At 32.3% G+C, this 26098-nt stretch overlaps 11 protein-coding genes and 1 non-coding gene across 12 annotated transcripts; 9 read left to right on the top strand and 3 right to left on the bottom strand.

Annotated features, from left to right (window-relative positions):
* The first annotated feature begins 2 nt into the window (after positions 1-2).
* On the top strand, positions 3-1350 carry BX664DRAFT_282080 (GTP-binding protein ypt1). Its single transcript, XM_051541548.1, has 5 exons — positions 3-102; positions 231-351; positions 442-489; positions 550-777; positions 886-1350. Exons 1-5 carry the CDS (start codon positions 89-91, stop codon positions 1084-1086), a joined length of 612 nt encoding a protein of 203 aa, XP_051398947.1. The 5' UTR covers positions 3-88; the 3' UTR covers positions 1087-1350.
* A 481-nt stretch (positions 1351-1831) lies between these two features.
* Positions 1832-5128, top strand: BX664DRAFT_335427 (FAD binding domain-containing protein). Its single transcript, XM_051545900.1, has 6 exons — positions 1832-1958; positions 2040-2102; positions 2169-2633; positions 2717-2842; positions 2966-3130; positions 3209-5128. Exons 1-6 carry the CDS (start codon positions 1913-1915, stop codon positions 4981-4983), a joined length of 2640 nt encoding a protein of 879 aa, XP_051398946.1. The 5' UTR covers positions 1832-1912; the 3' UTR covers positions 4984-5128.
* Positions 5129-5535: 407 nt separating this feature from the next.
* On the top strand, positions 5536-7288 carry BX664DRAFT_264866 (uncharacterized protein; the record flags this gene model as incomplete). Its single annotated transcript, XM_051540837.1, has 3 exons — positions 5536-5662; positions 6045-6221; positions 6669-7288. The coding sequence occupies 3 exons, from the start codon at positions 5536-5538 to the stop codon at positions 7286-7288; spliced, it is 924 nt and encodes a 307-aa protein (XP_051398945.1).
* Positions 7289-8880: 1592 nt separating this feature from the next.
* BX664DRAFT_335423 (uncharacterized protein) lies at positions 8881-9791 on the bottom strand. Its single transcript, XM_051545899.1, has one exon. It carries the CDS (start codon positions 9701-9703, stop codon positions 8948-8950), a length of 756 nt encoding a protein of 251 aa, XP_051398944.1. The 5' UTR covers positions 9704-9791; the 3' UTR covers positions 8881-8947.
* A 305-nt stretch (positions 9792-10096) lies between these two features.
* On the bottom strand, positions 10097-10953 carry BX664DRAFT_335422 (uncharacterized protein). The gene has a single exon (XM_051545898.1). The coding sequence runs from the start codon at positions 10914-10916 to the stop codon at positions 10119-10121; it is 798 nt and encodes a 265-aa protein (XP_051398943.1). The 5' UTR covers positions 10917-10953; the 3' UTR covers positions 10097-10118.
* A 1355-nt stretch (positions 10954-12308) lies between these two features.
* On the top strand, positions 12309-13459 carry BX664DRAFT_335418 (S-adenosyl-L-methionine-dependent methyltransferase). The gene is made up of 3 exons (XM_051545897.1): positions 12309-12654; positions 12709-12847; positions 12921-13459. The coding sequence occupies exons 1-3, from the start codon at positions 12367-12369 to the stop codon at positions 13367-13369; spliced, it is 876 nt and encodes a 291-aa protein (XP_051398942.1). The 5' UTR covers positions 12309-12366; the 3' UTR covers positions 13370-13459.
* Positions 13460-13825: 366 nt separating this feature from the next.
* BX664DRAFT_335414 (uncharacterized protein) lies at positions 13826-16329 on the top strand. Its single transcript, XM_051545896.1, has 9 exons — positions 13826-13992; positions 14069-14256; positions 14344-14511; positions 14646-14714; positions 14811-14868; positions 14961-15144; positions 15249-15392; positions 15458-15943; positions 16016-16329. The coding sequence occupies exons 1-9, from the start codon at positions 13841-13843 to the stop codon at positions 16157-16159; spliced, it is 1593 nt and encodes a 530-aa protein (XP_051398941.1). The 5' UTR covers positions 13826-13840; the 3' UTR covers positions 16160-16329.
* Positions 16330-16353: 24 nt separating this feature from the next.
* Positions 16354-19900, bottom strand: BX664DRAFT_335411 (uncharacterized protein). Its single transcript, XM_051545895.1, has 14 exons — positions 19758-19900; positions 19576-19670; positions 19400-19480; positions 19154-19301; positions 19015-19065; positions 18862-18963; positions 18697-18795; positions 18434-18644; positions 18298-18355; positions 17995-18211; positions 17816-17934; positions 17606-17726; positions 17510-17550; positions 16354-17445 (listed from the first exon to the last, which is right to left on the bottom strand). Exons 1-14 carry the CDS (start codon positions 19797-19799, stop codon positions 16419-16421), a joined length of 2412 nt encoding a protein of 803 aa, XP_051398940.1. The 5' UTR covers positions 19800-19900; the 3' UTR covers positions 16354-16418.
* A 433-nt stretch (positions 19901-20333) lies between these two features.
* BX664DRAFT_335402 (HSP20-like chaperone) lies at positions 20334-20916 on the top strand. The gene has a single exon (XM_051545894.1). The coding sequence runs from the start codon at positions 20352-20354 to the stop codon at positions 20877-20879; it is 528 nt and encodes a 175-aa protein (XP_051398939.1). The 5' UTR covers positions 20334-20351; the 3' UTR covers positions 20880-20916.
* Positions 20917-21119: 203 nt separating this feature from the next.
* BX664DRAFT_335401 (uncharacterized protein) lies at positions 21120-22438 on the top strand. Its single transcript, XM_051545893.1, has one exon. The coding sequence runs from the start codon at positions 21143-21145 to the stop codon at positions 22361-22363; it is 1221 nt and encodes a 406-aa protein (XP_051398938.1). The 5' UTR covers positions 21120-21142; the 3' UTR covers positions 22364-22438.
* Positions 22439-23977: 1539 nt separating this feature from the next.
* On the top strand, positions 23978-24061 carry BX664DRAFT_t89. The gene has a single exon. It is a non-coding gene; the product is annotated as a tRNA-Leu (tRNA).
* Positions 24062-24297: 236 nt separating this feature from the next.
* On the top strand, positions 24298-24843 carry BX664DRAFT_335398 (uncharacterized protein). Its single transcript, XM_051545892.1, has 3 exons — positions 24298-24408; positions 24472-24503; positions 24619-24843. Exons 1-3 carry the CDS (start codon positions 24344-24346, stop codon positions 24774-24776), a joined length of 255 nt encoding a protein of 84 aa, XP_051398937.1. The 5' UTR covers positions 24298-24343; the 3' UTR covers positions 24777-24843.
* The last annotated feature ends 1255 nt before the right edge of the window (positions 24844-26098 follow it).

Genomic DNA, 26098 nt, shown 5'->3' with positions numbered 1-26098 from the left:
TTCTTTTCCTCCCTTTTTTTTTTTTCTATCTCACACTCTCATCTTCTTCCATTATTCCCCTTTTTCTCTTTTTGACTTTTTATACAAGATGAATCCTGAATAGTAAGTTAAATTATAAAGTTAGAAAGAAAAATAGGAAAAAGGACTGAATACTAGTTTTTAAAAGAAATGAGTACGAGATGATGTTTAACTCTTTGAACCTTTTTTTTTATTAATATTATCATCTGTAGCGACTATCTCTTTAAACTTCTTCTTATCGGTGACTCTGGTGTTGGAAAATCTTGTCTTTTGCTCCGTTTTGCCGATGATACCTATACGGAAAGTTATATTTCTACTATTGGTGTTGACTTTGTAAGTATGATTATCATTTTATCAAATATAAAGTATATATTCATACTTGTTTTTTTTATTATATTTATTATTTTTTTTTTATGAAAATAGAAAATTAGAACCATTGAACTTGAAGGCAAGACTGTCAAATTACAAATTGTAAGTTTAATCTATTTATTTTTTTTATAGCAATAGTTTATTAAATATGTTATATTTTAGTGGGACACTGCTGGTCAAGAAAGATTCCGTACTATCACTTCGTCTTATTACAGAGGTGCTCATGGTATTATTGTCGTTTATGATGTGACTGATCAAGATTCATTCAACAATGTTAAACAATGGCTAAGCGAAATCGAACGCTATGCTGCTGAAGGTGTTAACAAATTGTTGGTCGGTAATAAGAGTGACTTGGTGGATAAGAAGGTGGTGGATACTGAACAAGCCAAGGTAAAAAAAAAAAAAAAAAAAATCATAGTAGTAGAGAAGGAATAGAACTAATTTTTTTTATCAATATCAATATATATATATATATATATATATATATATATATAATAGGAATTGGCTGATTCATTGAAGATTCCATTGTTGGAAACCTCTGCCAAGGATGCTACTAATGTCGAACAAGCTTTCTTGACTATGGCCAAACAAATCAAGGATAGAATGGGATCTACGATGCAACAACAACAACCCAAATCGACTGTCAAGGTTGGTCAAGGTGCTTCTGTTCAACCCAAGCAAGCTGGTGGATGCTGTTAAACTAGTTTAATTTTAGTTAGTTCTTTTGTCTCCTCTTTTTTTTTTATGTTTATTGTCTATCACTCTTTTTTTTACTTTATTTTTACTTCCCCTTCCCCTTGACTACCTTGCATTTTTATAATCCTCTTCCTTCTTTTTTTTTTATATCAAGAACAATTTTCTTTAACAGTATTACAATAAAAGAAGAAGCTTGAATAAAGATGATCGTATATCAATGTTTTTTTTTGGAACATAGATGACGAAATGCCAAAAAAAAAAAAGCACAATAGTTTCTTTTTATGCGATGTTTTATTTATTTATTTTTAGTAACTATTTTGAATAATTTATTGACATGGTATTTCAAGTAATGAAATCAATGTGTAATTATGTCTTTTTAATGTTATCTGTACTTCCTTTGCTCAAACCCCGATATTATTATGTTAGTAAATCATAGTATTTGAACTGATGTTATAATTTATATATGGAATGACTAATTAAACTATTATGCATATTTATATTAGTGCCGGGAAAATATTATTAATAGCAGAAGGAAACAAAATAACAACCACAGACAATGCAGGAGGAGCTCATTTCTGAACACCATTTCCCCACAAAAAAAAAAAAAAAGTAAGAAAAAAGCATGATTTCCATCTCAGTCAATGTGTAACTTGGGCTACGCGAAACAAATATCTTCCTTTTTTTTTTCTTCTTCTTTATTATTATTTCTCTTTTCTTTCTTTCTTTCTTTCTTTCTTTCTTTCTTTCTTTCTTTCTTCCTCTTACTCATTCTTCTATTATATATATATATATATACAAGTACATAAAGTCTTTAATTATTATTACAATAATGGATATACATAATAACGAGTCTGATATACTCGTTGTTGGTGCAGGTACAGAAACTTGATTCATAAAGGTACAAAAAAGCAACCATTACTGATCTTTCATCCTCATTTTAACATCATTTTCAATAGGTCCTGTTGGATTATATACTGCTCTTTTATTGACCAAGATGAGTTTCTCTGTCCGAATTATTGGTAAGATTTCTTTTTTTTTTTTTTTGTTGTTAAAGTCACTTACACCTGGCTCCTTTCTCTTTATAGACAAAGCTAAAGATGCATCTCAGAACAAAAATAAAAGTTTTCTATGGTCACCACGAAGTTTACAACTCTTGAATTCGGTAGGTGTATCTGAAGTCATGTTACAAGAAGGATTTCGCCATTGGAAGTTTGAAACGTTTGCAAACAACGGACACGGAAGTCATGCTGCCAATGCTGACCATCAAAGCTATCGGGTGTGGGAAAACGAAGTGACCGAATTCAACTGGAGTCTTTCGTACGAGTGTAACAAGGTCTGTGATGCTCTTATACAAGCCCTCAATGCCCTTCATATTAAAGTGGAATATCAGCAAGAATTGATCAATTTGGAAGATGGTGACAACATATATCTTCAACCAGAAAAATCCGTTTTGGCTACTATACAAAACTCTCAAGGTGAAATTTCTTATTGGAAATCAAGAATACTTATTGGTGCTGATGGAAAAACAAGTTTTGTTAGACACAAACTAGGTAAAGAATTATAACAATCAGTGGCGTATTTTGTGATTCGGTAACATACTGAAATATTTTTTTTTTTTTTTTTTTTACTTCAGGTATTGCTCAGCGTAGTCAAGGAAAATCAGGAGTATTCTACACTCTCGAAGCAACTGTGACAACGAACTTTACCGGTACACGCATGTCTGTAGTGACCAAAGGGGAAAAGGCTGTATTTATTGTTGGTAAGATCAAACGATAATAATATGAGGGAGAATGGGAATAATTCTCCCTAAAAAAGGGAAAATCATGATGGAGGGTAGTACATCATATGGGAAGAACAACTGAACTTTATTTTGATTCCGTAGGTCATGGCTCAAGAATGTATTTTATGTTTGAACATCAGCCTCGATGGAGTCATCTTACTATTGACGACCATGTACCAATAGAAAAAGCACAACGACATATCAAGGCAGTATTGGATCCATATCAAGTTGAATTTATAAAGGTACATGCCTATTTCAGTTGGTCAGGTAATCATTCATTTGAAGAAAAGAAAAAGAAATAAATGAAAACTCATTATTATTATTATTATTATTATTTCATTATAGCTGAATGCAAATCTTGTGAAGAATATGGCTCTGACAGAAGATTCTTTTTAGTCGGTGGAGCAGCACAATCTATTGAACCTCCAGGTCTTTTATCTACCAATCTTGGACTGGAACAAGCTCAAAATCTTTGTTGGAAGCTTTATTTACATTTACATCAGCGGGCGTCTCCATTATTATTGGATACTTATGAAGAAGAATCACGATCAAAATTAGATGACGTACTAGCAGCATCACAAGCTTTTGTACAACTTATCGGCAACAGATCATTATCAGTAGTACGAGGCGAATCACATCAACTTCAGGAAAATACTTACAAACTTCAAAAAAATCAATCTTGTCTCGTTGGACAAACGCCTTATCAAACCAATCTCATCAATCTTGGTACAGCAAGTAATTTCTCTTTGGCCATATCTGAATGCAACACAATTACGGCGGCAGCTCAAATGGTACAGCATCATGCGGATTCTGGAGCCGTCGGCTCATTGGCGCCAAACGCTAGATTGAAACCTTATACCATGATTCAAATTTTATTATCTCAATCCAATGTATGTCCCTCAACCAACCTCAAGACAACGTCTAACAACACTGTTGATGAATTTGTTCCACCACCATCTCCTATTTCTATGTCTCCATCTCCAGTATCGCCAACAAACACACCATCACCCACTGGTTCAAGAAAAACGGATGGACGACCACGATCACTCTCTTCTACTCCAAGTACTTCCTCAGGTTGGTCATTGGCAAAACTACAAACAGTGACGAAAAAGGCAATACATTATTATAGTGGAGAGAAAGATCAACAACAACGAATAGAAAAAGGGGAAACACCATTATCATCAGTGACAACAAACAAAACAGGAACAATGACAGCATCATCAAATTCAGTATCAACGGAAGGATGGAAACGAATTCGACCCAATTATTTTCATCTTTTAGACAAAATGGGATGGGAATATTCTGAAGTCAGTTTTACCATTTTGGTATTTTGTGGCAATATTCACGACAATGAAAAATGCTTGACGACGCTTCGGAAACTTCGACGGTACCTCGATTCCAACAATTCTTTTATTCATCGATATGAAACACATCATCAACATCATCGCCATTCATTATCATATGGATTCCCAATGATGACTATTGGAACGCCTTCAGCAACGACTACAGAAACAAAGAATCGCTCATCAATATCATCATTTTCATCCTCATTTTCTAATCCAACCACCCATCGCGGCTCCAACATTTTCTCAACACCTAGTTCTCCTACTTCTATGCATACTAATATGACTCGTTTAAGCACAATAGAACATCGACCTTCCTTCTCTTCCACCTTTTTTGATGATGATAGTATCAATAGAAACTCAACAGAAGATACATGGACTACACCTTTTTTATCATCATCATCAACACAATCATCATCCACTCGACCTCTTTTCTCATTTTTATATGTCACAAGCTCCAGCAAAAATGAAGTCAGCAAATGTCTTAGTTCAACACCATCAGCTGTTATCCATGCAGCTTTTCCTTTTGGATTAGACAAAGTGTATCTAGATCATGATCATCAATGTCATATCGCATATAACAGTAATCCCAACAAAAACAAGTCTCCAACAATGGTAGTGATACGACCTGATGGCTATATCGGTGCAAGAGTTCGATTGAACAATGAAGAAGATGTGGATCGATTGGATTCCTATTTTGATTCCTTTTTGCGACCTCATTATGATCAAAACAGTGCAGCAGCTCTTATAGCGGCTAGCTTTGATGATGATTGTTAATGCTAATTCCCTTTTTTCCTTGTGTATATTTCTCTTCTATTTTTACATATGTATTATATTTTATGAATTTAATAAAATAAAAATTGAATCCTTTTTTTTTTCTATGTCTTTATATTATTATCCAATCAAAATAAAGTACGACATTATATTCTTTATAGAAATCTTGGGTCGTACGAGATAAAATGTGTACAGAAAGTAATATACTTGTCAATTGTAATGAAATAGAAATTTGAGATGTAGAAACTCGATCCATGTTTCACTATCGCCGATATCGAACTTGTGGAAGCTCTCCAACCCCAACTTTCATTTTTATACTTTGTATATAAACTAAATTTTTGTTCTTCTTCTCTTTTCTTATTCTTCTTCATTTCATCTCCCATCAATCCTTCTTGTTTTTCTATAATCACCCATTCCATTCTTTTTAATTGTTTTTTTATTATTATTATTATTATTATTATTATTATTATTTGTTATTATTATTCAATTATGCAGTTTTCTCTCACGGTAGCTGTAGCCTTATTCAGTGTGTCGTCTCTTGCAGCACAATATTCGATGGATACATCTAATGATTCTCAAGTATTCAGTCTTGTTCAAGGTCCTGATCATGAGTATGATGTTTACGGTCATTGGATCCATCTTGCTAAACGTTATGGAGATGATTGTACAAAATATCATTCAGGTACGCTTGAAGTGTGGAGAGGGGAAGGATTTTCTAAAACCGATCCAATGAATTTTAACTGATTTTTTTTTTATTTTTCTTTTCCTTCTTTTCTTTCTTTTTTCTTTTTCTTTTGTTTCTTTTATTCTATATAGTTCGTCAAGGGGAAACCTGTGCCTTGATTGTGAATCAATATGGACTTCATTTGGATGAATTCTATGCATGGAATACTCAAGTAGACAATCAATGCTCCAATTTGAAACCCACAAAAAAGTATTGTGTTGCAAAGAACATTGCTACTGGTTGCTCAAAACAACATACAGGTAAGAAAAAATAAAAAAAAAGAGGTTGATATCAATATTAACTACATATTTATTTACTCGTCTTTTTCCTTTCAAATTAGTGGTGAAAGGGGATACTTGTACCAAACTAGCGAATAAATACGGTATCTCTGTTGGTCAGTTTTATGAACTCAACACTAATGTCCATCGTGGCAAATGCGACAATCTCTTCATTGGCTACAAGTATTGCGTCAAGCCCGGCAATAATGACAAGGACAGTCTCACCGTCAACAAATTAAGTCTTCATCAAGACAAGTCCCCCAAGGGAAACTCTACCAAGCAAAACCCTACCAAGGAAAACTCCTCTAAGGAACAAACCACCAAGGAAAAGTCTGCCAAGGATCAAACCATCAAGGAAAAGCCTACCAAGGATCAAAACATCAAGGATCAAAACACCAAGGATCAAAACACCAAGGATCAAAACACCAAGGATCAAAACACCAAGGATCAAAACACCAAGGATCAAAACATCAAGGATCAAAACACCAAGGATCAAAACATCAAGGATCAAAACACCAAGGATCAAAGCACCAAGGAAAAACCTACCAAGGAAAAGTCTGCCAAGGAGGACAACGATAACATTGAAGACAAGATCAATGTCGACAAGAAGGAAGACAGGGTGCAGGATAACAATGATGACAAGGCCAATAACGACAGCAAGAAAGATAAATACGGTCAAAGCAAAGTTAGTGGCGATGATAAGGACAAGCAGGAATCAAAGACAGTATCAGATAAGATCACTCAGCTCAAACAACGCCAACTTTTGAAACGCCAAGTCGCCTTTACATATTATTGGACAGCTCATGCCAGTGATTACAACAACAGCAAGAGCAAAAAAGTGAACATCAAGACATGCGCCGGCAAGACAATCTCAACTGTATCCGAAACTTTTGCAAATGCGCTCGTGATGGAAGGAAGCGGTGTGATCTCTAGCTCTAAGGTAGTGAATCTAGGTTCCTGTGTATGCAAAAATTATGCCTGCTTTATGGAACTCGATGCGAAGAAGGAATCTTATGGTTTGTCATCTTATGGTACCTCTTTACGTCCTTTTATCACTGTGGCTGCTAATGATATTCGTCGAGATACCAAGATTTATGTGCCTGCTCTAGACGGATGGTCTCTTCCTGGATCCAATAAGAAGCACAATGGTTGTCTTATCGTAGATGACAAGAGCTGGAGCTTTGGTGGAAATCATATTGACTGGTTTGTCAATCATATGGATTATTACAAGTCTCTCAATCAGAAGCATGCTGTATCCAAGGTCGATATCTATGAAGGTGGTAATTGTCAATTACTCGATTATTGAATACTTCTGCAGTTTGGGTTATATATATATAGTCTTTTTTTTTTTTTTTTTTGTTTGAATAAACGTTTTATTATGTTTTATTGTCATCTCTGTGGTACTTCTATTCCTATCATGCTATATACGTTTTATTTTACATGGTCTTCAAATCATCATATACTGGAGAAGATTTAGTACTTTTTTTTTTTTTTTGGTGTTGAACCTCACCGTCGTAGCTACTACAGCAAACTCTTTTGTACAGATATACTAACAACAAATAAAAAAAAATTATACTATGAAGGCAAATTTGGATAAAACTGTTTCTTTTTATTTGATGTTACAAAATCCTAACTAAGTCTATCATATAACTATACTAAAACCATGATCTCAATTCCATTGATTGTCTACCTTTATCTGTCATCAATCGATAACATCACGTAGTTTCCTACAAATATAAAACGCATTTACTAAAAATTATCCCTATACCACAAGTTTTCATTTATAATTTTGAAACCCAGAATACATCTATAACAATCAAATACGTTCATTTTAGTTATTTTCATTTTCATTTCAAATATAGTAAAATTAACTTCCTTTTCATAAGAAAAGGAAGGGTGACAAAAAATTGTGGTTAACTCTATTGTGTCCTGCAGCCACGGAAATCTTTAGTAAAAGGCGAAAGATTTATACGTGATATGATCACAAGACAAGAGTACAAGGAAAAAAAGAAAAGAAAAAAGAGAAAGTAGCCTCTTTATATAGTTTTCAGAACTTGATGATTTAAGTCACAGCAAAAAAAATTTTTGACTCGGGTCTACTTTTTTTTTTTTTAACGAACGCATCAATCAGAAATGATGATGAACCCCCTTAATTGCTACGATTTGATTGGATGAAATGATGTATGCAAAATTTATTTGCCTTTCGAACTTTACATCATATACCATATGTTATCACATATCCATCACCATTACATATCATCCCATCCAGTATCACATTCAATCTAATAATCATGTTAGGAAAACTTGCTTAGTTGATGTTGTTCGACCGTAAAAAAAAAAAGGGGTGCTCGCGAGAATAAAATAGATATGGGTTTTAAAAATAATAAAATCAGCCAATAAAATCAATCTTATGCTTTTTGAACCAAAAAAAAAAAAAAAAAAAAAAAAAAACCTCTCTTTTCTCTCTTCCTGTTTCTCTTCACCTATTTTTTTTTTTTTTTTGTAGATCTCTATAGCCATGAGTTATGATTATACACTTTTCCTTTTCGAATAGTATTACCTCTCCTCTACATATATATATAGTGTTATCCTTTTCTCATCACCATACCGAAACATCAATATGAACATTGAATTTCAATAAACTACAGTATACCTTATTCCAGCTACACGTTATTCAATTGTGATCTGACAAAAAACTTTGAAAAACACTGTATATCTTTCACTTTTTTTTTTGTATACCTCTCTGTATTCTTTGAAATTTCCAAAAATAAAGTCGATCTTTTCTATATCTCATTAAATCAATGGCCTATATCTTCCCATCAAAGCAATAGTCCACACTTTTTCAAAAAAAAAAAAAAAAAGAAAAAAAGAGTCTATAGTCCACACAAATCTTCGATTTCGAAAAGCTCCAGTGCCAGAGTGTGTTTATTGCATAAAAAAATCAAAATATATAAAAATATCTAAACTAAATACTATATAATATGGAGGTATCCTCTACTTGATATGGTCGTTCCTTTGGTACCCAGAGATCAGCAAACCGAAGATCACCTTTCTTGTTCTTGTCCCGTTCCAGTCTTGTTCGCATTTCAATCACAAAGGGAGTGATATCCTCGATCGATAAAACACCATCTTCTTCTTCCTTAGACGTAACGCCATTTGCCAGAATTGCCGCTGCTGGTCCCTTCAATCCCAATTGAATAGCTCGTCGCTGTGCCTTGATGCGTTCAGGTTCTTCCACGTTTGGTGTATAATCCGGATCCCATTGTACAGTGACGCAACACTGAGAGCGAGCTTTCCTCCAATGATCCCTTGCATTTGGAGCGTTGGCAGACAAGTGATGACTGGATGAAACGGCCGAGTTGACCAAGCTATCAAAAAAAGAACGTCGTAATCGTATCGCCAGTGTCCTTTCTTGTCGATCATCTTTGGTATTCCATCCACTACGATACTGCATCCATAAGAAACTTGGTTTGATCCATGTCATACGTTCAAGCTTGTAACCAGGTGCACCTTTGAAACTTTGATGTTGAACAGCAAAATCCGCAATACTGCTTGAAAATGCTTGATATACAACCACGGCATCATCATTGTCTTGATGAGCTAGTATGACTTGAGACGGAAAGTCGACTTTGGTATATCGGTGGTGCAAACTTTCTTCTTCCAAGTAAGGTTCCAAAGTCAGAGTATGAGGGGTATTTTGTACAGGTGTTGGTAATGCCATTGAATTAAATAAAAAGAAGACAAGCTGAATAAAAAAACTATCATGGTGGTTTATAAAGCAGTGAGAAAAAAAAAAAAAAAAAAAAAAAAAAAAAAAGAGAGAGAAAGAAAGGAAAAAAAAATAACTGCGCCTCGCTCGTGTTTTCACCAAAAAAAGGAATTTAATTGTGTTGGTGGCGGATCATCAAAGTATACGAGTTAGCTAGGTAACATATTCTTTCTGCGGCAATCATCTATCTACAATCCTATCTACCCAAAAGGTAAAAAAAAAAAAAAAAAAAAAAAAAAAAAAAAAAAAAAAAAAAAAATAATCCTCTCTCTGTAACATAATAATGACTGACTGTATATATATAAATATTTTATTAAAAAAAAAAAAAAAAAAAAAAAAAAAAAGAGGAATAACTAAACGAAGATAACTAAAATAAAGAATTCACCAAAGGAGAATCATAGACACGTTCAGAAGGAGTCCAAATATCTTTGATGTTTGATTTGTGATCAGTTAATCTTGAACGCATTTCAACAACAAAAGGAGTGATATCTTCAATAGAGAGAATAGTATGAGGAGAAACAAATTGGTTGACCATGGAACCCCGTAGTAGCAATCGCATCACCTTGCGTGGCAATCTTTGATGAGGAGAAGAACCATCCAGAGGTAAAACAGGATACATATCATTTATCCAGCAGTAAGTCAGCAGTGACATGTTTCGGGCCTTGTAAGAAGCATCAGCGAATACCCAGTGGTAATCTGGATATCTACAATTATCGCAAAAATCATAATCATATAATTCTTCCCCATCGTCTTGTTTTGCCATCTTAAGCCATTCATCGTATATTTCTCGTCGTATTCGAATAGCCAGAGTTCGTTGTTGTCTTATAGATGCTTCGTTGATCTTGGAATTCCATTCCCAAGCATATTGCGCGCCTAAAAAGCTCGGATAGATCGATACTGGATGTCTGATTTCTGGTAGCCTCGTCCACCTTTTCCTTTCCTTCCTCAATCCTGCATAGCCGTCCGATCCAATCAATTCTTGATACTTTACCCCATATGCTGCTACTTCCTTCGAGACCGTTTGGTAGACTACTACTGAATCCTTATCATACTGCGATAACATTGTATTTTCTGAAGTGGGCCATTTCTTGTGTTGTTTCCAATAGGGTTCAATGGCAATAGTGTTGGGTATATGATTAACAGGGAGAGAGTCTGTTCTTGTCATGGTTGTCTATATATAAGATTGTGTAATAAAAAAAAAGGTAAGTTATAAGAGAGATGGAGAAACTGAAAAAAATAAAACTTTCTTTAAATACCATAAACTAAGGGGATAGGTTACTGCGGTAATTCCCATCGATCTTTTTGTGCTGTAGTCATAGCTAAGAAGCTAAGAAGAAAAAGGAAAAAAGAAAAAGATAAAAAAAAAAAAAAAAGAGAGAGAAATAGACGGATTCTGAAATACAAAGCACATATACTACTTCTTAACACTATCCTGCCATTTTCTAAAATAGTATTTCTTTCCTCTCTTCCATTTCCACTACGACACCCTCCCTGATGATCTATTTTATGAACAAATCCATCTGATTTCTTTTTTTTTTTTTTTTGATAGGTGTGCGGAAAGAAGAAACTAATCAACAACGAAGCAGCCAAAAAAGAAGCAAATGTTTTTTTTTTTTTTGTAGAAGAAAAAGGAATTAAAAAAAGTGTCTTTTATATTGTTTTTTTTTCCTCCAATGACATTGAAGCTATCAAATAATGTTGATTATTCTATTAAATCAAATCAATGATTATATGTCATAAAATAGAACATAGAACTCATGTCTCATAAAATACAATAAAAGGCTACTTGTAAGAAATCATCTATAGTTTTTATTAAGAGCATAATAATGATCATGGTTAAATTATTAAGAAGAGGGCAATTCACAGTTCACACCTTTCTATATTGGCATTTGAATCACTTGTTACGGATTTTTTTTTTTGTAACTAGGGTGATGATTGTATAAATGAAATTGATGGATGATACTTTTATTATAATAGTATCAATGATGATTGTTCGTAGTGAGCACCAGTTCTTTTATAAAAAAAGAACAAATATAATATAATTGAAAAATAAATGTAATTCAAAAAATGGAAATAGATTATAGTATGTGATCACTCTTGATGATGATCAAATATATAAAAAAAAAAAAAAGCTTATATATAAAGACTGGATGATGATAATTTAATCACGATGATTGATAAATATAATGATAAAACCTTGGATGGTGGTTCAAGAGAGAGTGGCCAATATAATAAGTCTTTTCATTTTTTTTTAAAAAAAAGATCTTTTATTGATAAAGAAAATATATATAAAAAAGTTCACTAAAGATTTATATAAAAAGAATAAAAAAAAAAAAAAGATGATATATGTATCTATAAAAAGAAAAAAACTTCAAACAAAAAGATATTCAAACATGTCAATGTTCAAACGAACATTATTCGTGACAAACAAAATTTCAAACAGACAGATACAATTGAAAAAAGAAAATAAAAGGGATCAGAAATGTTGATCCTCAGCTGGATGCCCGACTGAGTCAACACACCCATCGATTTTTAAAGGAAAACAAGAAATCTTTTTTTTTTTTTTTTTTTTTTTTTTTTACCTTTTAGGTTTCCTCAAAAAAAATACAACAATCATGCTTTCAAGGACAAAACACAGTTTACAAAGTCGACTTTACGGCATTACAACTAAACGACTTTTAACAACACAAGGATTCAGTACAATCGATGCTGCTGAAGTAAAAAAGTTTAGTGATATTTCTGAACAATGGTGGGATCCTAATGGTGAATTCGGTATGCTCCAACTATTGAATCCTCCACGCGTTGCTTATGTCCGAGATCGTCTCACTACAACAAAAACAGCAAAACCATTTGAAGGATTAAGAATGCTTGATATTGGATGTGGTGGTGGACTTTTATCAGAGGTAATTTTCTTTTTAAAAAAAAAAAAATTCAAGCTACTCACATACTATTGTTAGTCATTAGTACGATTAGGTGGAAATGTAGTAGGTGCCGATGCTTCTTCTGATAATATTAAAATGGCTAAACTTCATGCTCGAAAAGACCCTCAGTTGTGGCGTGGACCAGGAAAACTAGATTATCGACATACTACCGCAGGTAAAAAAAAAAAAAAAAAAAAAAAAAGAAAAAAAAAAATCCAAAAAGGAATATTTAAACTTTTCTCTTGTAGAGGATCTTTTGGCAGCCAAGGAACAATTTGATGTGGTACTAGCTATGGAAATCATTGAACATGTGAACCAACCATTAGCGTTTTTACAAACATGTGGACAGCTGACTCGACCTGGAGGTTCACTATTTTTATCTACCATGTCGCGAACGCCCATTGCATACGGATTGACTGTGTTTTTGGCTGAAAAGGTATTAGGTGTCGTACATGATGGTACCCATGATTGGAGCAAGTATATCAAAAGTCAAGAATTGAAGGATGCTATACTATCTTTTGGTCAAGAATGGCAAGTGGATGATATACGTGGTATTGCTTGGGATCCAATATGTCGTCGATGGGTGATGAGTCAACGGAATGGTGATGTTGGAATAGGGGGATTCGAATCTTTGGAGGTGAACTATATCATGACTGCAAGACGCCGACATCAAGATGATGATGATCTTATCGTTTAGCTGTTAGCTGACTATGATTTTTTTAATTTTTTTTTATTAAAATTTTATGCCTTTTATGATATACGCCCTTTTCTTTTCTTTTTTTTTTTTATGTCCTTCTTTCTTTCGTTTATTTCTTTAGTCTTTTTTTATTATTATTATTATTATTTTTTTATTTTATATGAACCGTGACAATTCACGGTAAGGACATTCCTTTTTTTTTTTTTTTGTCTTGTTACATATCATTAGCCAATAGAATATAGTTTATTTATAATTGAAAAAAGATAAAACGAAATGTTTATGATTGTAGTTTTAAGGTTTTTGAAATATTTTTATTTGGATGATCAAAATAGACTACATGTGCTTAGAATGAATAGAATGGGATGAGCAAAATGCATTTTTCGGCAGAATAATAAATAATAATAATTTAAATGTACCGGGACAAATGTCTTTTTCTTTCTTTTTTTCTTTTTTTTTTTTTATTCAACAACAATGTGGTATCTATTGATCGTTCTTTTGACTTTATTTTTCTCTTTTACTTTATATCAAGATTCGTGTGGAGTGGTTACGGGACATTATGGTGAAAAACTACAAGATTACACAGATATTCTGCAACAACTTATTGATAAGGCTAGTGAATCAGAGTAAGTCAGAGAAATTAAAAAAAAAAAATAGGATAATTTTTATTTGGAAATTTATTATTCTTTTTTTAAATGTTAGTGATCCAGTCTTGATGCTTAAACCTGGTCGATTTGGTATTCGTGGCAAAGATGCAGTAGTTCTGAAACCAGGGGTGAGCTTACACGGAAGTGAAGATGAACCTACTATTTTTAGCACTTTGAATAATGATGATGATGAAGATGATGGTGAAGATGATCATCATCACAATGCCACTGCAACCATTCAAGGTATATATATATATATATATGCACCTTATCAGTGCTACACCGATTGATCTTCATTTTATTTGTTGTTCAACCTTTATATGTTTATAGTGCCTGCTGCTAGTGTTGGTTGGACCATTGATGGAATTATATTTGATAATGTGAATATTGATGTTCAACCTCAACAGAATCATCAAGTTGCAAAAATTGCCAATAATGTATTCTTAAATGGAGGACGAGGCTCTATCCAATCTTCTTTTGGAGCCAATCTTCTTATCGGTAAAAAAAAAAAAAAAAAAAAAAATGTTTTTCACCATTCCTTCTATTTATCAATATGATTCTTTTCATCATTCTTTCCATTTACCAATATGATTCTTTTTTTTTTCTTATTATTCTTCTTATTACTATTATAGATAGTAACATATTTCTACGTGATCATGCTCACGCAGGCAAGGAATTTATTCCTCAATATAATACAACAAGTAAAGTAGTACTGACAATGATGATTGCTAAAAATGGTTGCATTGACAAGTAGTCCTGGTCTAAATTTAAATGATCTTCTTTTTCCTTTTTGGTAGATACTGGGGTTCTCTTTCAAACTCAAGAGAATAGTATGATCTCCAACAACATCTTCGGGTAAGATGAAAAACCAAAACAATCCAAGTAACATTCATCATCACCATATTTAGTACAGCAAATAATCTTTTTTTTTTTTTTTTTTTTACTAGTATGGATCTTCGACATTTGGATGATCTTATGCCTGTTGTGTCATCTGAGTTACAATCAGGTTTAACGAAGATCAAATATGCATTAACTTGTTTACAAGCCAAATGGGATGATCAACAAGGATTTTTGATGTCTGGTGTTCAACTATACAGTTCAAATGAAATCACCATACAGAATAATATTTTGGTAAGAGATGGGAGGAAAATGAAGAAAAAAAAATATATAAAGGGGAGGATGACATGTACATCAGATAAAATTGAACATTTTTTTATTTTTTTTTATATATATAGAATGGCACTTTCCCTGATACCATGCCTATTCCTCAAGATCATGCCATCAGTATTGTTGGAAGTAATCAAACATATATTCTTCAAAACTTTGTTGCAGGTTGGCAACTAGCTGATTTTGGTGGTGCCTTTCGATTCACCTCTGCTGTAAGTTGCTATCCATATATGGAAGTGCCTTATATAACTTTTTTTTTTTTATTTTTTTATTTTAGGTGGATTCGTATGTAGTCTCAAATTATTTAGCCAACACGGCGGTGATGATTTATGTAGCAAATCATGCTGACTTCCAACAAATCGATAACATGGTTGTGTATGACAATTTCTTCTTCCACTTTTTGGGCAAGGAATTTGATCCTCCTGCACCTTTGGCTGGTTGGCTTTATGAAGGCATCACATTTTATGATTTTTGGACAGCACGACTAAACAATACCATCCGTCCTCCTTTTTGGAACTCTAGTGCCCCACTCTCACCTTTTGCTCATAACATCATCATCTCAGATAATCATTTTGCCTCCGCCAAAGGAATTGATCCTAACGTCATCAGTTTGGGTAACTTGGAACCTACTCAAGCTCATGTTGATAAAAAGAATTGTTATGTCACCGAACCTCTTTTGAACGATACTAATCGTGTTCCTTTATTATGGCGCCAACAATACCAAAAGGATACATTTGCTCGTTATGGCAACAAGATCCCTGTGGTAAAAAAAAAAAAAAAAAAAAAAAAAATATCAACATCATACTAATAATATTCCAACATTTCATTCTTATAGAGATCCCCCTTTAGTACTGATCGTCACTTGATCAAATATGTCCCTGAAGATTTGCAAGACTTGGAAATACCAGACTTTTGGAAAGCATTCACTCTTCGAAATAATACAGTACCCATGATTCCACCTGAAACAGAGTGTTACTAGACTAGCATCATTACATATAAGCATCATCATTAGTTTATTCTAATTTTTTGTTTTCTTTGAAGATTCCAAATGAATAAATAATAAAAAAAAAAATGGCTATAACTAAATGAAAGGAAGAAAAAAAAATACACAAAGACTAAATGGTAATACTAATAAACTAAAAAAGTGAAGTAGTGGGTAATAAATAATATAATATAATAATAATAATAATAATAATAATAATAATAATAATAATAATAATAATAATAATAAAAAAGGATCATGCCAATAAAATACTTCCTGATTTGACCATCCGTTGCTCCATCAGTATATCGATCTTGTTATTATCATTTCCATCCTGCTGAATCCAAGAAGCCAATTCAATGTCACTGACAAGGAGATCATGACAATAATATTTCAAAGAGATCGTGGGTGTTTCCATGCGAGCGTTGTCATTGCTTGTTGTAAATTTGGCAAGTAATCGACGAGGTTGTTGATTTCCACTAGCGATCAGATCGTGTTGCATGATTTCCGAATGCTTCCAAGTAAAAGATTGCTGTTGTTGATTCCATATGCCTTCGGGTGTGCTTTGTGCTTTCATGATATTCGATTGGGACAGATTAACTAACACCATCACTCTCCCTCCTTGTTGAGCTATGATGGCCATTTGATCCGTTACCTTGTACTTGACCATCAACATGACGCTGTCGTTCGATATCCTCCATGCTGGCTCCAATATCATTGGTAACACTTCTTCCGCACTACGCTCTTGCTGATAGTTGAATAGTGGAATAAAAATACCGTAAGGAACATCTTCAAATATAGATATGGGAAGTATAAATGTGTCGTGAGTGTTGATAACAGGTTGAATAGACTCGTTTGCAGGTTGGACGTCCTGTATATTGTTGATACGTATTATAAACGGTTGGTCGTGAGATAAAGAAGGTCCTTCATATACCATTTTGATTTGTCCCATGATATTTGCTTTTGTCTGTCCAGGTAACATATTCACAGTTTCCACTATCGATACATGAAAAGTAGGTTGATGACTTTGAGATGCTGATATTTTTGTCGAGAGTGGCAAAGGTATCATATCATGAGAAGATGAAGGACTTGGAGAGATAGATGACATGTTCGTATGTTCGCTTGTGGGCGTTAATTGTCGGAATGGGTTGTTTGTTGAATCACTTGTGTTTGATATGGTGGATCCTACGTTGACACCTCCACGAATGGCAGTATTTTCATTGATAGATGATAAAGGTGATGGTGGTCCACTTTCCATATAACTAGACTGAATTCGCATATTTCTATAAAAGAAAAATAAATATGAGCAAAATACACACATATCATCATTGTTTCTTTTTAATTTACTGTCTACGACCACGTCGTTTTTGAGAGATAGTGGGTGTTGACTATTGAAATAAAACCAATCCTTTAGCCTCCTGAATCAAAATTGTATACATTTACCTCTCGAAGCAAAGAAGAAACCCTTGATAATGTCGCATTTTCTTGTTCTGTCTTGGTGCCATGACTGAGAACTGATTTGTCCTTGATATCAAACTTGAGTTTTTGAGACCCAGATATTGCACTAGCAAACGAAAAAAAAAAATCAATCATTTCTTTCTGGTCCTTTTCTTTTCTTTTCTTTTCTTTTTTTTTTTTTTTTTTTTTTCTTACAGAGAACCAGGATTGGACTGTTCTTCTAATGGTATGACACCGGTATTCGTGATTGTATGCCCAAAGCTATCGGGAAAAGGTATGGAGTAACCTTCAGAATCTACAGGTGGTATCTTTGCCTTTAAAAAAAAATAAAGTTAATCTCTCCAATTCGATCGTACTCTAAATCAAAATCTTACTTTGTCAATTATCTGATTTGTTGTGTTTTTCATATGCGTCATACTATCAGATGCAGATGGTGGAGCCGGAGTTGTATGGATAAATTTGTCTTGTTGTTCAGTCGATAGGTCAGCTGGAGACGTCGATAATGAATCTGATACAATATTATGTTCATTTTCGTGTGATCGATCCTCTTGTTCAGCAGTTTCCGAGATGGCTGATATACGTTGATCGTCCCTATCATTTGAAAAAAAAGACAAATATATATATATATATGTGAATCGATGTATAATGGATAAAAGTATGTGAGTCAGGATATTTACTTTTTTGGAGATGAAGATGGTTTCCTTGATTTCCTTAGCAGGGAGAATCTTGAGCGTTCTAACATATAAAATAAAATAATGAGGTAAGATTCAGCAGTTTACAATCAAAAAAATATGAACTAATATATATTCATACGTTTCTTCTCTGTAGTTTTTCTAGGAAGATCATTTGAGGTTGGCATAGATGGCGGAGAAGGATTAATGGCTGATTCATTACCAGAGTTGTTCTTGTATACAGTAGCGGTAGGTGGTAAAGATGTCAAATGAGAGCTTTTAGATTTGCAAAAGAGTCGAATATCATTTTCCACATCGAATAAAGAGGCGGCAGTCAAAGTTCTATCGGCAATCTATAAATTTACAAATATAAATAAGATTATATACTTTTATTGTATTCTTTACCTCTTTGGACTTTAGTAACTGATCTTTACGAAATTGTTCAAAATTTTCCAACATAGATTTTAACCGTTGTAATCTTGCACGTTCTACATTTTCATAAAGCTAAATAAAGAGTGAACTGGTTTAGAAAGTATTTCTCTTTCTTTTTTTTTTTTTCCTGGTATATACCTGAAGAAAAGAAGAACCTTCTGTTTTCCATTTAGATAAAATATTTTCAGATTGTAGTTTTGGCCCTGATTTGAATAAAGATGATTTCCCAGACTTCTTTTGCTATACAAAGAAAGGATGTTACATGACTGATTTTTGTTAAGATTCTCATACCTTGATTCCTGCTTCATAATCCTTGGCTAATTGTTGAAAAGTAGGTTCTAACTATTATATATATATATATATATATATGTAAAAGAAAGTGATTAATACATACAAGAGTATACCTTTTTTTTTTTTATAAAAGATTTACCGATTTGATCTTGTCAATATCATTAGTAGCAGCAGGTATTTTTAATGGTTTCTCTATTTCTTCCATGATCTTGTAGGAAAGTATTCCATGAGCAGTAGATATTTCGGTCAATTCATCCAAGAGTAGTTCCCATATAGGAGCCAATCCACTAAAAATATTTTTAAAAAAAAAATCGTATCACCAATCTATTTTGTAATATATATTGGTTTTTTTTTTTTTTCTTCTTCCCTGTTCTTTACTTATTACCCTAATGCACTGTTATCCATGACATATATTCTTTTGGAAGCTTTGACCAAACTTTTAGCATACTGATCTTCTATCAAAGCTCTTGAATTTATTTATTTATTTTTTTTTTAAAAAAAAAAAAAAGGAATATAATTCAACATTTTGTATTTCATATAAACATCATATTATTTATATACCTTTCTTTGAAGTATTGAGCTAATTCATCGTCAAGTATGTTTCCTTGTCGTTGCTTTTCTTGAACCAAATATAGACCATCTTTAGGGTGAGCTGTCTAGAGAGTCAATTCATTATTAATAGTATTAAAACAAAAAAAGTAAAGATGAAAACAAAAACAAAAAAAAAAATAGTAATTTATTACCAAGAACACATTTGAATAAGATTCATATGAATTTTGAGACATGACTACAAAATGTATACAGCATAAGATAAATAAGGAAAATAATATAATATATAATAAATATACAAATAAGAAAGAAGAAGAAGAAGAGGGAAAAGGGAAAGGGAAACGAAAAAGAAAAAAAGAAGAGAGACTGACTTTCTCCAGGTTTATCTTTTTTACAGAAATGGAAATTTAAAGTCACACAGAAATTGATCAGTTTGAAACTCTATAATAGTGTTTTCATCTTCAAACAATAATATTATTTTATTTGTTTTTTAATAAGGGAGAGAGATTGCTTCATCGGAAAAAAAAACATCCTACTTTATACATATGACTTCATTGATATGTTAATCGCATGAAAAACTTAAATCGCCGATGAAAGATTCAAAACCATGTAGAATCATCAAGAAGCTTCTTCACGCATTAAAGAAACAATGTTTCTCTGTTTTTTTATTTACTAGAAGATTCCTAAATGATCACATTGCCAATTGAAAAAAGTATAAAAGAAAGATTCGCTTCTATTCATTAACAGAACGAAAATTAAATTTTTAAAATAAAAAAAATAATTTAATCATGTCTTTCTCTCAACCATTACTTAGTCAAGTCTTTCGCGATATGCATCGTGCCTTTTCTTTACTTGATGAACCTTTAACTAATGTATCTCGACGAGCTTTGACTGGAAGATATCCACCTACGGATATCATTGAAACTACTACTGGTTATGAACTTCATGCCGAAATCCCTGGGTTTAAAAAGCAAGATATTGAACTTCAATTACCTGATGATCATACATTGGTGATTGGTGGAAAACAAGAAACTGTAAGTACTGATCGTCGTATTGGTACAGAAGGTGAAGCTACTCCAACTGAAGAAACTGATGAAACTGCTGTCTCTACAAGAAATCAAGCTACTGATGTTGTAGCTTCACAAGGTTCTCCTTATTGGTGGAAATCTGAAAGAGTCACTGGTTCTTTCTCGAGATCATTTACTTTCCCACATTCGATTAATGGTGATGCCATCAAAGCAAGTTATAAGGATGGTATTCTTATTGTCACTATTCCAAAATCTGATAAATCAACTATTCGTATCCCTATCGAATAAATCTATCATTCTGTCTAAAAAAAAAAAAAAAAAAAAAAAAAAAAAGAATTAGTTTCTTTATGATAGTTATTGTTTTTTTTAAAAAAAAAAAAAAGAATAGTAAATAAATAAATAAAAAGGGTTTTTTTAGTATTGATAATGATCATGACATGCGGACTTCAAATGAGTGAGATAAACAATAGTTTAAAAAAAGTATCTTTTTTCCTTTTGTCCTCTTTTCTTTTTTTTTTTTCCCTTACTTTTTTTTTTTTTTCACTCTTTTTATGATTCTTCTAGATCATTTACCGGTAGAAATATTATCTTTAGTTGTAGATAATATCAATCATAATGATCTTTATCATTGTGCTCTTGTCAACAAGCGTTTCTATACAGCAACTATTCCAGTTTTATGGCGTTCTCCAAAAGTAGATGACGACCCTTCTGCAGTTCGTCTTACAAAAAGTCTTTCTCTAGCACGTTATTCTCTTGGTCATTATATTCGAAAACTCCAGTTTGAAGAAGCTATTATGGACGATACTCTCATCTATTTTATTGATCGTAGTATTTTTTTGGAAGAATTGATTATTATGCACGCCGAACACATTACCGATAAAAGTATACAACATCTATCACAACAATGTCCACAATTAAAAAAACTTCACCTTGGTAACGCCAATATCACTCATCGTTCTATGCATTATCTTGGTCAACGTTGTTGTCGTCTACGTGAACTTGCTTTAAAGGCATGTCATCGTCTTTTACCAATTACTTTATTACCTTTTGCCGATTGTCCTTTGGAATACTTGGATCTCAGTGAATGTAGATGGCTTACTGTGGAAGATACAGCATTAGATATCTTACAACTTAATCGACTGACTCATTTGGAACTTGTATGTTGTCGTACAGTAAATGCCAAATTTATTCAACAACTTTACAACAACAATACTATTGCACTTCCTCATTTGACTTATTTTGCAATCACTGGTAACCCTGATATCAACGATCATATCATTATACCCTTTATCAAGACACATCCTCACTTGACCAGTCTTCATATATTGAAATGCAATCTTACGGATATCGGTTTGGACGCCATTGCTACTTATTTACCTTGTATCCATGTACTCAATCTCCTTTGTTGTGAAAATATATCATCTCAAGCTGTACGGCGATTTATTCGGAACTGTCCTCAATTGGTTATGATTGGTTTGGAGAATTGTTTGCTACCATTATATACTTTTCCAGAAGTACAAGAAAAGGATGGTGAATATGCAGAAATATTAGGTTATACGGATATCACGGCTATACGGCTCAGTAACGACAATAACTCGATCGATCAACCTATCCAGATGCAAGAAGATGATACAATCAATGATATGGATGGAGTTAACAACAATATCGATATACCACGACATGAAGTATTGGATATCAATGATAATGATGATATGGAAGAAGTCCGTGCTATAGTTTTATCCTTATCAGAAAGTCAACAATACTCTATATAGTTGTATATATTAGTTTATATTATATCTTTTTTTTTCACATGATATATCTCAAATAAAAATATATTTTTTGAATAATTTTTGAATGATCAATGACATTTTAACTACTATGATAATATTGATCTCATATATGGTATGATGAAATCCAACTTCCGTACTTTTTTTTTTTTTATCGTTTTACTAATTTTTTTTTTGTCGGGTCACAAGAAAATAACTTAGTGGTATTATAAAATAAACATAAAATAAACATATGGGACTAGTGATAAATCAGTGAGATTCTTCTTAATTTATTTAAAAATAAAAATAAAAAAAAAAAAAAAAAAAAGTTGATTATTTTATCTACACTTGAAAAATTTATGTCTATCTTATATCTATTAGGAAATAAAATTTTAATCATCATATATATTAAATACAATAGTTACCTTTTGTTGGTACATCTAATTAGTTTGAATGATATACATGATTAATTCCTGTGATGATTATTACATGCTGGGGTCGTTGATAATTATGTAATTGACTTGTTTGTTGATCATGATACTGTTGATTTTGTTGATATTGTTGATATTGACATTACAATTGAAGCACCTGATTCCATTTGTATACCCTTGTGTTCCAATGAATCATCCCATTCCTTATATATATCAAACAGTATCTTCAAATGTCTTGCTTCCAGTACAGTATCTTGATAAGTTCCAGGATTACATTTATCAACCTCAAAAGCTAGTTTGTAATTAAGTGCTTTGACAAAGTAACGCTTCTTGGTCTTTTCATCATTAACTTCAAGATTCAAAAATAGTTTCTTCTAATTGCAATTGTATTTCCTTGACACTTAAATTATCTTGTCTAGTGGCATCCAACTTGTTCCATCAACTTTCTTCCGAAGACGCGAAGTAAATTCAACCTTAAAGTTTTCCCATTCTTTTATTTTTCCACGAGTCACTTGCCATCACCTGGCCGTATTGCCCTTCATGAAAGTAGAAGCCATTAAAGCTGCTTCAGAGCCTGTTTGTGATAGATATATATGTGTCCATGTTTTGTAACCATAAAGTAGGATTCTCAACCTTCTTGACCATAAAAGCGATCAGGTTTATCAATTAAATATTTCAAAGTGTTGATATCCATGTTACTGTAATACTATGAAAACAATATTGAAGTCGTTGAGGTTGTAGTGGTGACCAGGTTCTTCACCAAAAATGTTAGGATACTGAGGGGATCCTGGTTGAAATGAGAAAAAAAGAATAAACGACGGAATGTAACCACCAATTGAAATAAAATAAGAAGTTCAACAAATATATATTTATGATAAAATAAATAAAAAAAACAATAATAAAGTATGTTCCAAAAAATAAAAAATATGAAAGTAAAAGTCGAGTCCAGAAAATATAAAAAAAAAAAAAAAAAAAAAAAAAAAAAAGAAAGAAAAAAAAAAAGAAAAAAAGATAAGCCAAAGAAGGAGAGGAAAACCGTAAAACAGGAATTGGGACCCCGCTTACATACATTGCATCATTTTCAACCAGAATTGAGACACTGTAACACCAATCCGCTAATACTCGCTTCTGATTGGCTGAAATTTACTATGAGGTTCATAATGGAGTAATCAAATGCACGGTCAGTGATGGTGAGATGGCCGAGTTGGTCTAAGGCGTCACGTTAAGGCCGTGATCTCTATCGGAGGCGTGGGTTCGAATCCCACTCTCATCATTGATTTTTCACTTTTTATATATCAAAAATGTGATATTTTTAATTTTTGATGGTAATCAATGTTTTTTTTTGAATGTAGTGCTAATGATGATTGAATTGGCAAGGAAAAAGCTATAAAAATCGCAAAGTGGGGAAGTGAAAATAAAAAAAAATGTGATTTCAAAGTCAGCTTACTTACGGATTTTTTTGTAACCTTTTTCTCTCTTTTTCTTTTTCAATTGTTAAGTGTTTGTTATGATTTTTTTTTTTTTTTTCGTCTCTCACATATGAATTATTACCACCATGTCTCAACAACAAGATGAACTAGATATGACAACAGATAATGCTAATCGTGAAGAATTAATAAAGTAAGAAAACAGTATATTAAATATAAAAAAAAAAGTTCTTATATATATATTTTGTATATATAGTAATGTACTTGAATTACAAAGTCAATTAAGAGGTAAAAAAAAAAAAAAAAAAAAAAAAAAAGAATGAAGTTATATATTATACACTTGAATAAACGTATCTAATATATATATGTCGAATATATGTCTAATATATATATATTATATTAGCACTTATATCACGAGTAGATTCAGCCACGAAGGATCATCATTCTTTATTGACAGAAAACCAAATGTTACAGAAATATATCAATAATTCTCTAACTTCAACAGCAGTATTTGGGGCAACATCAGGGGCAACAACAGGCAATCAAGTTAATAAATCATGAATAGAATGGACTCGTCTGGTAGTGTTTATATATTATGATATCAATAAAAGTTTATTTATTATATGAACTTGTGGATGATCGTGTGTAAAATCATGATCATGTTTTAGGAATTATATGAATCGGGGGTTTGGGGGGGAAAGAATATTCTTATGAGCCAAAATGAAGAGAAATCATGCGTTTGTCTATATTATCGTCATCATCTAATATGTAAAAGCATGATTCTTTTCTTCTAGATCATATGACGTTAACAATTATATTCAGGGAGAAAGCTAAAAAAAAAAAAAAAAAAAAAAAGGAGGGGATGAATAAGTGTTTGTCAGAAAACTTGTTGGTTCATCTTTTTCGAATATCAGTCTCCTTTTTAAGGAGAGTAGTATTTTGTTTTATCTAAAAAGAGAATTGATTTAAACAAGAAAAGGGTCCATATGAGGAATGACGTTCGCGCCAATTTTATCGATTTTGTCATATAAGAGGAAAAGGACATTCCAACAAAGAAGAGATCATGTTGTTTCCCCTCATTCATTAAATGGGAGAGTGTCAAATAATCTGAGACTATAGCCACGTTGCGATAATATCCAATGTAATCATTATCATCTTCATATTATATAAATGATGATCGACAAATAAATATAAAAGAACTCCTAAAAAAAGAAAAAGAAAAAAAAAAAGACTCTTGTTTATTATTTTTATTTTATTTTACTTTATTTTATTACTTGTCAGTTTTATGATCTGATCGTACATACATATAACTGTTTTTTCCAATTACTAAAAAAGGAATCATGATAGGATGAAATGTCTTGATGAACCCCAAGTCAAAAAAAAAAAAAAAAAAAAAAAAAAACAAAGAAATCAGTTTTATAATATTGACTTGTACCCCCTTAAAAAATGCTGTAATGACTCCTTTTCTTTATCTTTTTAGGGAAATTGTAACCTCCCTTATATCACTTGGTTCACACATTGTTACCTTAATCCATATATTCAACTCCTTTTATTTTATTTTATTTTTCTTTGCATATAATCTGTGCGAACAAACCAAATCGTGTTTTTTTTTTTTTTTTGTTATTGTCAATGACATCGTAAATCTACTATACTAAGAGTAAACACTGACCTTCTTTTTTCTCTCATTATTTCTCCTCCCCCCCTTTTTTTTGGGTTAGTTTTTCTCCTCTTTCATTATTGTTTCCCTCCCAAATGTGTGATTGTAATTTCCCCTGACGGATCAAATAAGACGGAGGTGTTTTTTAACCGCGCATTTTTCTTCATTGTTCCTTTGTTTAACCTCTTTCTTTTTTTTTCATTTCGTTTTTTTTTTTTTCATTTTC

This window comes from Halteromyces radiatus (genome assembly GCF_025201355.1).
Source record: "Halteromyces radiatus strain CBS 162.75 chromosome Unknown BX664scaffold_5, whole genome shotgun sequence".
In the NCBI taxonomy this organism is placed as follows: Eukaryota; Fungi; Mucoromycota; class Mucoromycetes; order Mucorales; family Cunninghamellaceae; genus Halteromyces; species Halteromyces radiatus.
This window is presented reverse-complemented; position numbering and strand designations above follow the sequence as displayed.

Bases quoted from the DNA above. Each gene is read 5' to 3' on its own strand.
- BX664DRAFT_282080 (XM_051541548.1), top strand. The intron at 352-441 runs GTAAGTATGATT...TTATGAAAATAG, and splicing joins CTACTATTGGTGTTGACTTT to AAAATTAGAACCATTGAACT. The intron at 490-549 runs GTAAGTTTAATC...GTTATATTTTAG, and splicing joins AGACTGTCAAATTACAAATT to TGGGACACTGCTGGTCAAGA.
- BX664DRAFT_335422 (XM_051545898.1), bottom strand. From the start codon at position 10,916: ATGACAAGAACAGACTCTCTCCCTGTTAATCATATACCCAACACTATT.
- BX664DRAFT_335402 (XM_051545894.1), top strand. From the start codon at position 20,352: ATGTCTTTCTCTCAACCATTACTTAGTCAAGTCTTTCGCGATATGCAT.
- BX664DRAFT_335418 (XM_051545897.1), top strand. From the start codon at position 12,367: ATGCTTTCAAGGACAAAACACAGTTTACAAAGTCGACTTTACGGCATT. The intron at 12,655-12,708 runs GTAATTTTCTTT...TACTATTGTTAG, and splicing joins GTGGTGGACTTTTATCAGAG to TCATTAGTACGATTAGGTGG. The intron at 12,848-12,920 runs GTAAAAAAAAAA...TTTCTCTTGTAG, and splicing joins TTATCGACATACTACCGCAG to AGGATCTTTTGGCAGCCAAG.
- BX664DRAFT_335423 (XM_051545899.1), bottom strand. From the start codon at position 9,703: ATGGCATTACCAACACCTGTACAAAATACCCCTCATACTCTGACTTTG.
- BX664DRAFT_335414 (XM_051545896.1), top strand. From the start codon at position 13,841: ATGTGGTATCTATTGATCGTTCTTTTGACTTTATTTTTCTCTTTTACT. The intron at 13,993-14,068 runs GTAAGTCAGAGA...TTTAAATGTTAG, and splicing joins GATAAGGCTAGTGAATCAGA to TGATCCAGTCTTGATGCTTA. The intron at 15,145-15,248 runs GTAAGAGATGGG...TTATATATATAG, and splicing joins CCATACAGAATAATATTTTG to AATGGCACTTTCCCTGATAC.
- BX664DRAFT_335427 (XM_051545900.1), top strand. From the start codon at position 1,913: ATGGATATACATAATAACGAGTCTGATATACTCGTTGTTGGTGCAG. The intron at 1,959-2,039 runs GTACAGAAACTT...CATTTTCAATAG, and splicing joins TATACTCGTTGTTGGTGCAG to GTCCTGTTGGATTATATACT. The intron at 2,103-2,168 runs GTAAGATTTCTT...TTCTCTTTATAG, and splicing joins TTTCTCTGTCCGAATTATTG to ACAAAGCTAAAGATGCATCT.
- BX664DRAFT_335401 (XM_051545893.1), top strand. From the start codon at position 21,143: ATGATTCTTCTAGATCATTTACCGGTAGAAATATTATCTTTAGTTGTA.
- BX664DRAFT_335398 (XM_051545892.1), top strand. From the start codon at position 24,344: ATGTCTCAACAACAAGATGAACTAGATATGACAACAGATAATGCTAAT. The intron at 24,409-24,471 runs GTAAGAAAACAG...TTGTATATATAG, and splicing joins AATCGTGAAGAATTAATAAA to TAATGTACTTGAATTACAAA. The intron at 24,504-24,618 runs GTAAAAAAAAAA...ATATTATATTAG, and splicing joins ATTACAAAGTCAATTAAGAG to CACTTATATCACGAGTAGAT.
- BX664DRAFT_335411 (XM_051545895.1), bottom strand. From the start codon at position 19,799: ATGTCTCAAAATTCATATGAATCTTATTCAAATGTGTTCTTG. The intron at 17,727-17,815 runs GTAAGAAAAAAA...TTCGTTTGCTAG, and splicing joins CAGTCCAATCCTGGTTCTCT to TGCAATATCTGGGTCTCAAA. The intron at 17,446-17,509 runs GTAAATTAAAAA...TTTCTTTTATAG, and splicing joins AAACGACGTGGTCGTAGACA to AAATATGCGAATTCAGTCTA.